Below are 14,601 nucleotides of genomic sequence, written 5' to 3'. Positions count from 1 at the left end.
TTTTTCTATATAAACCAATATCACATACCACACCCAAAACCAATATCACATACCAATATCACATACCACACCCAAAACCCAAAATCACCCCATCTTCGAAACCTTTTTTTAAAAACATGGCTGGAAATTGGTACCCAAACCTAGATTCAGATTACAGTTACGACGATTTATGGTCGGCACCGGACCAACCGATGTTTTATTCGGGGTCGCAACAATCATCCGGCTTTCAACCATCCAACATACAACCGTCTCCTAACTTTGTTGTTCCGGAGACACAAGAACCAGAAGGTGAAGCTGCGGGACAAAGAAGACGCGTCCACCGGAAAAAACAAGTTGCAACGGACGGGTCGGGTTCGGCTTCGACTGGAAGGACGAAACGGAAAACCACTCCGTGGTCATCGGATGAGAAGGAAGCCCTGTGTCGGGCTTGGATAGTCATTTCTGAGGATCGGCGTTGCGGTAATTGTTTTAACGTTTTTAAAAATGATTTTTAATAAAAAAGTTAAATGACTTACAAATTTATTTATGCATTTTGCAGCGGACTACCAAAAGAGCAAGGTCTTTTGGACAAAGGTTAGGGAGACGTTCTATTCGCTCGTTGGGAGTACAGAGCGGAACGCCGATATGATTTCGGGTCGGTGGACCGAAATCAGAAAATTTGTCGGCTTGTTTACTAATCTGTTCAACAGGAACGCCGGTCGTATGAGACCAAGTGGCAGTGACGATTTGGCGGTTTATAATTTCACTGTCGAAGAGTGGAAGCAGGAGTGCCTGCGGAGGTATGGGACGGTGAAGACGTGGGACGATGTAAAGGTGTGGGAGAGGTTGAGAAGGTGTTCTAAGTGGGTTGAGCTGGTGGCGCCGGACCTTGATGCGGAAGTAGGGCCGAAACGGACTAAAACTAGTTCGTCTGGAGCGTATAGCACTTCCGCCGGGTCGGATTGCCGGGTTGGATTCGACCTAAACGTTGCGGGGGAGGAAACGTCTTCACCGCCGAGGAGGCGGCCATTGGGAAGGGACGCCAGGGGGAAAAAACCGGCTGAGGGGGAAGCCGTAAACATCACCGATCTTGTTGAATCCCTCAATAAATTCAACAAAACCATGGAGGTGGTCTCTAATGACAAAAAGGAAAAAAAAAGAATGAGAGATTTGGACTTCCTTACAAGAGACTTCAGTAACCTAAATCCGGTCGACCAAATGCTGATGGAAAAACAAAAGGAACGTATCCGGAAGAGGTTGATCGAAGAAGACCAAGCCGAAGAATAAGAATAATGTTTTTTTTTAGTACTTTAATTTTTTTTTTAGATATTAATGTGTTTTTTTAATTAATGTCATCATCATCATCATCATCGTACTCAGTATATCCCACCAATAGCAATGCTATGGTAGGGTCTGAGGAGGGTAAGATGTAGACAGTCTTACCTCTATCCCATAGGGATAGAGAGGCTGCTTCCGGTGAGACCCCCGGCTCGATAGTAGTTTTGCATCAAGCCTTGGACATAAGGCACATAGCACTCAATCATCAGGGACACCGGCTGATTGGTGCATGTGCCCTTGTCTTTCGGCTATCAACGCCACCACATGATGCCTGATTAACCTTCCGCCACTTTTAACGTTATTTTCACGAGATTAGTAAAATAACGTCAAAATTAGTGCACTTTTACTTTTGCCCACCCGAGGGTTCACACATATATACATTATATGCGCGCACCGCAAGCAGGGCGTGGTTTTTTTAATTAATGTGTGTTTTTTTAAATAATTTATGAGTTTTTTTAATAATACGTTTTTTTAATACATTTATAAAAAAATAAAAAAAAACCGCTCGCGCCCCCTCTCGCGCCCCTCCACACCAGGGCCCGGGGCGCGAGCACCACAACCAACACCCATCTTATCAAGTTTCTCTCTCTGCCACACGTCACAATATTATTGGCTGGAGCCCCCACTCGCGCCCCCCATACCCCTCAGCCTTATAGAACTATAGACATTCTAGAAAACAAGTATTTTCTTTTTAAGTTTTACAATCTAAGGGGCTGTTTGTTTACATCTGAATGGAACCATTCAGATGTAAACATCTGATTCATTCAGACTTCAGACTGTTTGGTTCCAAACAGAAAAACATCTGAATGGTAAAAATTAGGTCTGAATCATTCAGACTTGTTGTTGTTGCTAAATGGGACAGAGGTTCATTCAAACCTGACTCATTCAGATCTGAATGAACCAAACATCCCCTAAGGCTGAGGGGTGCGGAGCGCGACAGGGGGCGCGTGAGCCCATCCGCTCGCGCCCCGGGGCGCGAGCACCACACCACCGAGGCGCGAGAGGGGCGCGAGCGCGGAAAAAGAGGCAGGCGCAAGAGGGGTAGCGGCTGGGAATACGCGTGAAGGAGTCTTGGGATGCGTAAATAGAGCCGTTGGGCTCATAATGTTTATTAAAAAAAAAAAATTCTCTATATAAACCAATATCACATACCACACCCAAAACCAATATCACATACCAATATCACATGAGACCAAGTGGCAGTGACGATTTGGCGGTTTATAATTTCACTGTCGAATAGTGGAAGCAGGAGTGCCTGCGGAGGTATGGGACGGTGAAGACGTGGGACGATGTAAAGGTGTGGGAGAGGTTGAGAAGGTGTTCTAAGTGGGTTGAGCTGGTGGCGCCGGACCTTGATGCGGAAGTAGGGCCGAAACGGACTAAAACTAGTTCGTCTGGAGCGTATAGCACTTCCGCCGGGTCGGATTGCCGGGTTGGATTCGACCTAAACGTTGCGGGGGAGGAAACGTCTTCACCGCCGAGGAGGCGGCCATTGGGAAGGGACGCCAGGGGGAAAAAATCGGCTGAGGGGGAAACCGTAAACATCACCGATCTTGTTGAATCCCTCAATAAATTCAACAAAACCATGGAGGTGGTCTCTAATGACAAAAAGGAAAAAAAAAAGAATGAGAGATTTGGACTTCCTTACAAGAGACTTCAGTAACCTAAATCCGGTCGACCAAATGCTGATGGAAAAACAAAAGGAACGTATCCGGAAGAGGTTGATCGAAGAAGACCAAGCCGAAGAATAAGAATAATGTTTTTTTTTAGTACTTTAATTTTTTTTTAGATATTAATGTGTTTTTTTAATTAATGTGTGTTTTTTTAAATAATTTATGAGTTTTTTTAATAATACGTTTTTTTAATACATTTATAAAAAAATAAAAAAAAACCGCTCGCGCCCCCTCTCGCGCCCCTCCACACCAGGTCCCGGGGCGCGAGCACCACAACCAACACCCATCTTATCAAGTTTCTCTCTCTGCCACACGTCACAATATTATTGGCTGGAGCCCCCACTCGCGCCCCCTCTCGCGCTCCCCACACCCCTCAGCCTAAGGTAGACAATGCATGTGCATACCTAAAGAAATAAAGTCACATGAGAGTCCAATCCTAGATAGATAATACGTGGTACTATGTCAGTTTCTCTGAATTTTATGAGCACATGAATGGTTGGCTTATTGATCACTTCACCACTTCAAATCACATTGACTATTAGGCCGAGGGGTGTGGGGGGCGCGAGAGGGGGCGCGAGTGGGGGCTCCAGCCAATAATATTGTGACGTGTGGCAGAGAGAGAAACTTGATAAGATGGGTGTTGGTTGTGGTGCTCGCGCCCCGGGCCCTGGTGTGGAGGGGCGCGAGAGGGGGCGCGAGCGGTTTTTTTTTTAATTTTTTTATAAATGTATTAAAAAAACGTATTATTAAAAAAACTCATAAATTATTTAAAAAAACACACATTAATTAAAAAAACACATTAATATCTAAAAAAAAAATTAAAGTACTAAAAAAAACTCATAAATTATTTACAAAGTTTGTTTCTTCCACTCACCAACTACCTCTTTGATGTTGATTTATCACTATACGAAATCAAGCAAATCATATAATCGTACCTTTTTTAAGATTAACATTTAACACTTTTAAGATATATATGCAAATATGAATACGTCTAAGATTGATTTGCAAATATGAACCTAATTATTGACTTCGGCTTATCGATCAACCAAAAACCGAATTATTTTCATACGGTTTCACGAATTGCACCCTTAAACACATAGAGCTACTAACCCTAAAATTTTTAATCTTTAGCGAACCAATTGCTAAATAGAGTTCGCTAAACCCAAATTATTCAGCCTTTTCAATGAACTTTATATTAGACCACGAGTTGGACTACAAGAACAACAGGAAAAACATAATTATTACGGTATTAATTACAAAACTCCTTCGAAGCTTAAGACAAACTAATAATTTAGAGTGTAAACAAGCTAAGCTGCTCATGAGCTACTTCAGATCGCGACTTATTAAAAACTCGCATCAAGCCATACATAAACGAGCCGAGCCTAAAAATATGCTTGTTTGTTAAACGAGCTTGATACCTGCTTCATTTATCGAGTTTAAGTGGGCTCGTGAGCCAGTACAAAGACTATTATTTATATAACCTTTATTTGATATATCAAATATATATTTGATAATAATGATCTTATATAAAATTAGAATAAAATTACTATATATAGTTTGCATATATGAAAATAATGTTTAAAAAAACATATACAAATAGCTGCAAAGATAGATACATGATTTAACAAATAATTAAAAAACCAAGTTGAGTTTAAAAAATAACTCACAGTTCAAGCACGAGTTTCAAAATTACTCACAATCCAAACTCGAGTTTAAAAAACTACTCAGAACTAATCACGAGTTTTTATTCTTTTAAAATAAAGCTCGAAGCAAGACAAGCCTAAGCTCAGCTGAGTCGCATATCCCTTCTTTTTTTAACGATAAATTTTTTATTTCTTGTTACCTGTAGGACTTTAAAAATTTTGTATTTATCAATCGACCACCAATTCTATTGGTGTCACACATCCCTACTAATAATGTTAAAACCAATGTTAATTAGGCTATACGTAATGGGGCAATAAGTAGTGGTTGTTTGTGCGATTTTCGGCGCCGACACCCCCCGAGCGATTTTGGCGATAAGTGTGTGGAGGGGGGGGGGGATACGTTTTGTGGTATGTTTGAAAATTATAAAAAAATTAAAAAGATGCAACAAAGGACATAAACACCATTACACTCTTAAAAAAACGTTGCTTTACTTACGTGACGCCACATACCAAAAATCCCCTCATTTTATATCCATCAACTACACCTAGTGTTATATACATACTAAAATACAGTCTTATTTTACAATCACTGTGTGAAGCAGCAAGACAAACCCCATACTTTTAGGCAAATTTTCTGAAACCCTAGCCTAAGTTTAAATATTTTTGGGTTAAAGTTCAAGAAAACAGTCAAATTTATCTAATAAACAATAAACGAGCCAAATTTGAGTTTAAAAAACAATTCATTGACCTAACTCTAGTTTGAAAACTACTCACAATCCAAACTCCAGTTAAAATTACTTAAAAACCAATCATGAGTTTTTAAATAAAGCTCGAAACAATACAAACTCAAGTTCAACTGAGTCACGCATATTACTTTTTTTTTAAAGATCAACAAAGCTTTATATATAACTAGCCAGAGGCTAGAAAGATACAATCACCAAATTTTACAATCAACCCCAAAATAAACACCTACATAGCCAAAAAACAAGTAAATAATAAAACACCCGGCAGCAAGAATCACACTTCCAGGCCCGTTTACAACTCAAATCTTCTCCATTTTTCCCAGGAAATATTAGCTTTCTTCTCTCGATTCTTAACCCACAAATAGCTTACAACCTTAACTTCTTCCAATTTCCAATGTTAAAACAAATGTTAATTAAAAATTAAAATTTACAATTTCTATGAAAACATCTAGACAAACCCCCCTACTTTTAGACAAATTTTCCTTCTTTCAACAAATACATTAAAACACTTTATCCAAAACTACACAAAATCCATACTTTTTATAATGGAATTTTCAGCCATACAGCTTCCATACATGTTCTTCTCAAAAATCCCACCATACTCTTTTTCTCTCTAGAATATCCTCTTTTCCATTAACAGAACTATACACATACATACACCTTCAAGATCACAACACCAATCAAACCCAAGCATAAAGTTTCAATCTTTAACTCAAAAACCACCATGAACACCCAACTTTTCGCTTCAAGAATGTCTTCAATCCCCTCAATCTCACAAACCCACTTGTCTTTAACAATTTCAACAAAAACCCATGTCACATCCACCCTTAAATCATCAAATTTCATGACACCCATCTCAAACCCTAGCCAAAGATTCAATCTTTTTGGGTTAAAGTTCAAGAAACCACCGGTGACGGCGGCGTCGGCGGCGGAGACGGCGGCGGTGAAGAGGTATCCAGGTGAAGGTAAAGGGTTTGTGGAGGAGATGAGGTTTGTGGCCATGAAGTTGCATACTAAAGATCAAGCTAAAGAAGGTGAGAAAGAGGCTCAAGAGAAGCCTTTGGTGAAATGGGAGCCTAGTGTTGAAGGGTACTTGAGGTTTTTGGTGGATTCTAAGTTGGTTTATGATACTCTTGAGAAGATTGTTGATAAGGCTGACTTCCCTGAATGTGAGTTTTTTAATTTTTTTTTTATTTTTTAAGTTTTTTTTGTTACATAATTTGAGGCTAATTAAAGAAGGTAGAAAATAGGGGTGATGTTAAAGATAAACCGTCTGTTACACTCTGTTCCCGAGTTTATTTAAAGATGGAAAAGAAATGAAATGGAAGGAAAGAAAAAAAAATATTGTGTTCCAGAGGATTTGTTTTTAAGGGAGGAAAAGAAAGAAAATGAGAGAATGTTGTGTTCCTGAGTTTCATTAAATGAAGGAAAATAAAACACTTGAAAGGAAAACAAAGACAAATAAAGAGCAAGTTGGAAGGAAATGTTTCTTTCCAATTTGGAAAGAAATAGGAAGAAAAGAAATGAAAGATAAAATAGGAAACAAATGAATACACAAAATTTCATTTATTTTCTTTTCTTTCATTAACTGAACTTAGGAACAGAGCGTTAGTGTAAATCGGTCCACATGTCACATCATACGACCGTATGGTAATACATGCCATATGACATGGTGAAAAAAGGCCATATGTGTTGAATGATAATTTTCCCTGAATGTGAGTTTTTGTTTTTTGTTTTTTTTTTAAGTTTTTTTGTTACATAATTGAGTTTAAGAAATTATGATTATGATTTTTAATTAAAAAGGGTATAAAATAGGGGTGATGTAAAGATAAACCAACCCGTTAGTGTACACCGTTCCACCTGTCACATCATACGGGCCATATGGTAATACAGGTCATATGACATGACGGAAAAAGGGTCATACGTGCTATATGGGTTTGTTAGTGGTCATATTAGTCATTTATTCGTCGGTAAACACATCATATGAGCCGTATGATTTGGCCCTCATATGGGTTGTATGACCATTTTCCGTGAATGTGAGTTTTTGTTTTTTTTTTAAGTTTTTTGTTACATAATTGAGGTATATAATATGTTAAAAATTGTGATGAGTTTTTAGGTGAAAAAGGTGTATAGAAGTCATGCTTTTTAGAAATTTTTGCGTTTTGTTACATAGTTGAGTTGTATAATATACCAGGTTAGAAACTTGTGTATTGCACGAGTTGAATAAGAAAATATTAGATCAATAGATTTTCTTTAACTTTGCTAGTCAAAATATCATTGGGTCGTGTGACGTGGCCCTCATACAACCCATATGGTCATTTTTCATGAGGTCGTAAGAGACATACCGCACATATGGACCATATGACACGTAATTGGTGTCTGAATAAGGTGTTAGTGGTGTTTGATTAACTGTCTCATAAAATAGTCATGCTTTTTTAATGAGTGATTGGTGCTACAAATCCTTTCATAGGCTTATTGTGTTTTGTGCTCTACTTTTATTAATGATTTGAATTGGAATATGAATATTTGATAATTTTGGCGATTTGTAGATTCTTTTGTAGTCTAGTCACATAATTCTACAAAAATAGGTGATATATTTGAACTGGAATATGATGATTCTAGTGGTTTGTAGATTCTTTACAAAGTTTTTGTAAACATGTTTTTGTAGTGTCTTTAAATCCAAGGTACAATAATAAAGACTAAAAAATGAGGCATGATAGTTTTCTTAATTGTTATTTTTAACAATTTGCATCACGAAATAAGGTGTCATATATAATAGGGGCGATATGGTCATTAGCGATATCACGAATGTGCTGCATAATCACTCGGTTTTTACATGAAGTTGTATTATGTGAAAGTATGTAGTTTACATGTATGTATTTTGACTTTTGTGGTCAACAATTTTAGGATTTTTAATTTGAATATATATAGTTTGGAATCAAGATTTTTGGCCGTGTTTGGTGATGATATCGGTTTATCTATAAACACCAAACATTTTGGATGATTCTGGTCAACCTAAAAACTACCCGTTTTGACTTGTTACTCAACCCGTTTGACTTTTTGGGTCAAAGAAATTTTAGTATCTAATTTTTAAATAAAATTAGTTTGGAATCAATATTTTTGACATTGTTTGGTGGTGATTTAATATGATCAACTATAATATCCGAAACCTTCTGAACGAATCGGGTCAACCCAAAGTGAAACCAACCTTTTTTCAACCCCAAAAAGTACCATTTTGACCTGCTTTTTGTGATCTGACACAGTCTAAATATTTATAAAAATTTTGGACCTTTTTGTTGCAGATGCTGAATTTAGGAACACTGGATTGGAACGGGCCGAAAGTTTGGCTAAAGATTTGGCCTGGTTCAAAGAACAGGGCTATTCGATACCTGAACCTTCATCTCCGGGCCTCAATTATTCGGCTTATGTTGAAGAATTATCAAAAAAAGATCCACAAGCATTTATTTGCCATTTTTATAATACTTACTTTGCACACTCTGCTGGTGGCCGGATGATCAGGAAAAAGGTTAGTAAAAGTTGTTTCTTGTAGAAAATTCAGCAAACGGGTCGGTTCGGGTCAACACATGTACACATTTTATTTTTTAAAATTTTGCAGATTGTTAATATATAAAAAAGAAGTATTATTACAATGATAGCCTTATTTTTGAAGTAAAAGAATTTAGGAGGTTTATACACTTTAAATATATACATCATTGTTCACATGCTTCCCGTTTAGAAAGGTTAAAAACAAGGCGGGCCAACACATACATTTTTGAAACTTTTTTACAAATTATTAATGTGTAATATTTTCTACAACTATTGCCTAGTTTCTTAAATAAAAGAATTTAGGACGCTTATATATTTTAATAATCTATCTCTTCTAATAAAAGCCTACCATTTTTGCCACTTGTCAATACCATAGCCCTCCTCACCTTTTTTCAACCAATTTTCATATATGGTCCTTATCTTTTAAGTCATTTCAATATATGACATTAAAATTATAGGTTTATTCCAACTAAATTCATTACTACATATAATAAGTATTCTCCATATGGATTGACAAGAGACGATTAGTGTTTATTATGGTTTATATTCAAAATAATAAACAATAAACATTCAATTCATGATATGTGGAATGAGAACAATCAACTTGGACTAAATCCTGATAACGTCAGCGGCTAAAGCTTAGCCTTTAATACCTAAAAATACATATGATTTTAAAATTAAAAGTTTTCAGGTTGACCCGAAACCTAGAATTCGGACCCAAGAACCAACCCGAATTACTTCGGTTCAGGTTCTGGTTAGTATTTTCTTGGGTTCGAGTTTCTCGGGTCGGGTTAGTTTGTGTTCAGGTACGGGTTTCTTGGGTTGGGTTTCATGTTACGGGTAAAAGTGACAACCCTACTTTCAACGATTATATATAAGAATCACTACATTCACTTTATGGAACTTTAAATCTAATAATATTCTTCTAACGAGAATAATCACTATTATTTGAACATGGTTTTAATGTTAGTATGTATTTTTCATTTTCCTGACAATTACATTCATATGAAACAAACAAATCATTTTTGTTATATTTAAATTTTTGGTTTTTATTTTTCTTGATTATACAATTTTTAATTGTAAAATATAAAGTTAATTAAAACATTTGTCATACACGGAATTTCAAATTTATCATGATCAATCAATTTCAAATCATAAAGATTCTAAGGATGATTATATCATCAAAGTTCAGGTATATGGTTTTTGAGATATCATGTTTTTTTTATAAACATGAGCAGATATTATCAGATGACATGATATTTTATGTGTATGAATATTTTTTTTTTTAGTATTATAGATATATATTATCATTTATCTAGAGTTGGTATGTACTTGAAGAACCTTTTTTGTCACACAGACAATTATATATGGCTATATCAAGAGTTATAAACAGGCCTATATGCTACTTTATTAATAGCTACAAGCAGACATGGACTAAAGATTTTGATTTTTGATAAACAATGCATACCTACTAATACAATCACAAATGTAGTGTAAAAGGAAGTTTTTACCTATTTGTAACATATTTGTGTAATCTTAGTTATGTAATTTATGTAATTTTAATTTAATTGTAATTGTATTAACAATATATAATCAATTTTTTGAATGTATTTCACTTAATGGTCAAAGTTTAAAATTTTCAACAATTACCCGTGTATTACACGGGCCTCAAACTAGTATTTTAATATTCACATCCAACCCGTTAGGACCCAAACCTGTTTCATATGTGCAATTTTTCTAATTTCACATATTCCTATCGTTATAGGTAGCTGAAAAGATATTGAATGGAAAAGAATTGGAGTTCTACAAATGGGATGGCGATCTTTCCCAACTTTTACAGAATGTTCGGGATAAGTTGAACAAAGTTGCTGAGGTAAGACTTACTGTTTCTTTACGGTTCGTGCTTGGGTTGACCTGCCAATCGTTAAATTAAACAAGTTGACCTGTTATTCTGTTTAGTTAACGGGCCGGCCTGCTAAACCATTAAGCTTAACAGGTCCACCTGTTAACCCGTTAACTAACAGGTCGAACCATTAGCCCATTTAACTAACAGGTTGATCCGTTAGCACGTTTAATTAGATAGGTCGGCCTGTGTTAACCTGTTTAATGAAACGGCTTGACATGTTAACCCAAATAATCAAACAGGTGACCTGCTAAGTCATTTACTTAAAACAGGTTGACTCGTTAACTCATTTGATTAAACTGTGCATCCCGTTAACCCATTATAAAAGCCCTCCAACCCGTTGATGTCTTTGACACAAATAAATAAATGGGTCGTAAACACCCTCAAGTTGAAAATATTATAAATTTTTTAAATCTTTTAACGCGATTGTTATGATATAAACCAGAACTGGACTAGAGAAGAGAAGAACCATTGTCTTGAAGAAACAGAGAAATCATTCAAATTCTCGGGGGAAATCCTTCGTTTGATACTATCATGAATGCGTATGTAAACTTGAAATCTTTACGCGTCATAATCTTTCTCGTTCACTTCTTATAGAATTTGTAATATTTTGTGCACAGTTTGTGGTTTATAGCCAATGTTGAACACGAATGTGAAGAAAAATGTGCACCATCCTTTTTAAATCACACGATTGTTTATATTCGGTTATGTAGAGATGTGCATGAGTCAGTTTGGGACTTTTGAGTCTATTTTTGGCTCAAATTGTGCCATAACCGAAAGATTAGTTTTTTGGTTTGGTTACAAGTAAAAAATGCTTTGATTTTTTATAACGTTTTGACTTTCGATTAAAGAAGTCAACATGCAATATATGTACACCAAATAGGCAAATAATTGTCACACCCCGACCAAAGGCGGCGGAACATGCCGAGGTGTAACGATTGCCCATAAGCGCATGACACTATTTAAAGCGACAATATATAACAAACTCATTTCATTTCACAACATCGAAAATGTCACATAACCAAATATTCATAAGTCAAATACAACAAAATATAGCAAATTAAATATTGTTAATTTTTGCTAATATCCTAACGGTATTTGTGTTATTTTCTTCACCGAACTCCATAATCAACCTAGATGCAAACCTGTAACAATTCATAAAATAAAGTTGTCAACACAAAGGTTGGTGAGCAATTCATAATTTTGAACAATAGATATATAGTATGAAAAGCCACAAAACTAGTATACAAAACCATAAATAATAGCTATAAACTTGGATAAATTGACAATCGCTAATAGAATTACGTTAGCGCCACCTAGCTACAAGGGATTGCCAAGTAGTCTAGGATTTAATAGAATATCGTTAATTGCATTACGTTAACGACACCTTGCTACAAGGGGATGCCAAGTAGTCTAGGATTTATAGATTCCACCAACCGAAAGCGATAAACACATAGGCATATAAGCATAGAACACCAAATCGAGCAATTATTCAAGTAAAGTATATATCAACGTTTGTGGTTTAAGACTCAAGTATAAAACATTTGATTTGAATAAGTATGAAATGTCACCCCAAAACAAAAGATAGAAAACGGGGTATGAAGTTACGTTCAAGTATAAAACTTGATCGGTAAAAGATGAATAACCGGATGGATGAAGTTTAACGAGCAAGGCCTAAATGACAATAAAATCTTGGATTTAGAATGGTTGTCTTGAAGATCTTTAAATAAAATAATTGTTGCAAAAAGTAAACAATTAAAGTTCAATGTTTAAAATGTAGCTATTTAAGAATTTATAATAACAATCTTTAAAAATGTAAGTTTGCTCGAAACCGGGTTAAAGTATCTAACCTTAATATTTACTTAACCAATGTTAAGTAATAAGGTGGGAAAAATGCTAAAATTCAAGTTCCTTTGGGACAAAGATACTAAAACGGGTTTTTAACGAGTGTTCGGGTTATCGATTCGGGTCTTGACAAATGGTCAAACCCAAAGTCAACTTTCCAACATATTAATTGTTATGAGATAACTCATTAAAATATACTAACACTTAACTAAGTATGTAGATCTATTGTTTAGAACTAACAACGCACGTTAAGCGAGTGTTCGGTTTTGTCGGTCCAAACTATGTGATGAGATCAAGTTGGATCCAACAATTCCAAGTACTTAAGAAAATAATTAAAATCAGTTTGTAAACTATTTTTAAAGAAATATACAAGTCTTAATAGCTAAAAACACACTTGTGTGTTTTAAGCGAGTAAAAGTCGGTATAATTCGGTTTGGTTCGGTCTCCATTTCACAAATAGTTCATAGATGGTTTCTACACGCCCAAATATCATAGAACTTGTATATTGGTTTATAAATGAAGAAAACTTAAATTTTACAACTAAAAAGTTAACTACAAGTCTTTTAAGCAAAAGTTTCGGTTTAGTTCGGTTTCCGTCTCCCAACGAGTTCATAGATGGATTCTATATGCTTAATATCAAAGAACTTGTAAAAATGATTTTTGAAACTCAAATTTAGCAATAAACATGTTTAAACAACTATTTTAACAAAACTAGTAAACAAAAGTTAGGTTTCCGGTTTGGACTAGTTTCGGTTAAACCGAGGTTAGTCTTATACAAACTCACACCATGGAACTTGTAAATAAAATGAACAAACTAAAAGGGTTAGAAGTTAGTCATAAGTGATATGTATAATAAGTTATGTGTGTGTGTATATATATATCAAGAACACGAAATCCTCCATGTAGCCTTGCCTTATGACATTCGAAACTTAACCAACCGGAGTCGGTGAAGTAACAAATAAAGGAAACAAGGGGTGTGCATCATATATGTTGTACCACCATATTCAAGTGTTAGTAATTAAATGAACAAGTTAAAATGAAAGACTATAGTTAGTTGACCTTAAGAAATCAAAATAACAAAATGTTGAAGATGAATACTTGGATTTGAGAGAGATTTTGGAGAAGATGAACAACCAAAATGGTGTATGGAGCCTTGCTTTTATAATGGTAAGAGTATGGTTCATACAAATAGGGTAAAGATGCATGTGATGGTTGAAATGGTCAAACAAGTTTTTGGTAAATGGCAATAATAGTCCCCAAAGTTTGGTTTAAGTCATTTTAAGGAGTTTTAAGGACCAAAAAGAATGTTTTCAAGACCCAACAAGTGTAAAACAATATTGTAACATAAAATCCATCATTTTGATTATATCATAAGCTTTGGTTTACAAAATGGGTCGGTTTACATGATAAACGAATACAAATGAAGCCCGAAATTGACGAATGCCACAATAATGAAGGGAAAACATCTCCCACCTTTTATATATTGCGTTGTAACCCAACGTCCTGATTCTGACTTGTTACAATGTCCTGATTCTGACTAGGGTTAACGTGTCACACATAAAAATAACGCAAATCTTAACCCATTTCATAAATGCGTAAATCGTTAGAATGCATAAAACAAACTACAAAGGAACTCGATTACATTTATCAAATTCGGATGTCTTTTGAAACTCTTGAGCACTCTTCCATGTACTCCCCAAAGCCCTGTAACCTAACATACACAATAGGAATGTGTTCATGTACACATGATAAGCTAAAACTCAATAATAATTCTCTTTTTTATTATATTTATTACTAGCATTATCAATTTCATTATAATATAGTTTTAGTGACAGGTTTAATATAACAGGATTACTATAACAATACCAAACTAAGTACAAAAGTTTCAAAGTAGCATAATTTGTTATATTGTTTCATAGTCAAATTCAGTG

At 35.4% G+C, this 14,601-nt stretch overlaps 1 protein-coding gene across 1 annotated transcript; it reads left to right on the top strand.

Annotated features, from left to right (window-relative positions):
* The first annotated feature begins 5,982 nt into the window (after positions 1-5,982).
* Positions 5,983-11,533, top strand: LOC143577269 (heme oxygenase 1, chloroplastic-like). Its single transcript, XM_077061146.1, has 4 exons — positions 5,983-6,545; positions 8,679-8,902; positions 10,688-10,795; positions 11,271-11,533. Exons 1-4 carry the CDS (start codon positions 6,101-6,103, stop codon positions 11,361-11,363), a joined length of 870 nt encoding a protein of 289 aa, XP_076917261.1. The 5' UTR covers positions 5,983-6,100; the 3' UTR covers positions 11,364-11,533.
* The last annotated feature ends 3,068 nt before the right edge of the window (positions 11,534-14,601 follow it).

This window comes from Bidens hawaiensis, unplaced genomic scaffold (assembly GCF_021521415.1).
Source record: "Bidens hawaiensis isolate Kalapana, Puna unplaced genomic scaffold, B.hawaiensis_p1.1 tig00028501_1, whole genome shotgun sequence".
NCBI classification, from domain to species: domain Eukaryota; kingdom Viridiplantae; phylum Streptophyta; class Magnoliopsida; order Asterales; family Asteraceae; genus Bidens; species Bidens hawaiensis.
This window is presented reverse-complemented; position numbering and strand designations above follow the sequence as displayed.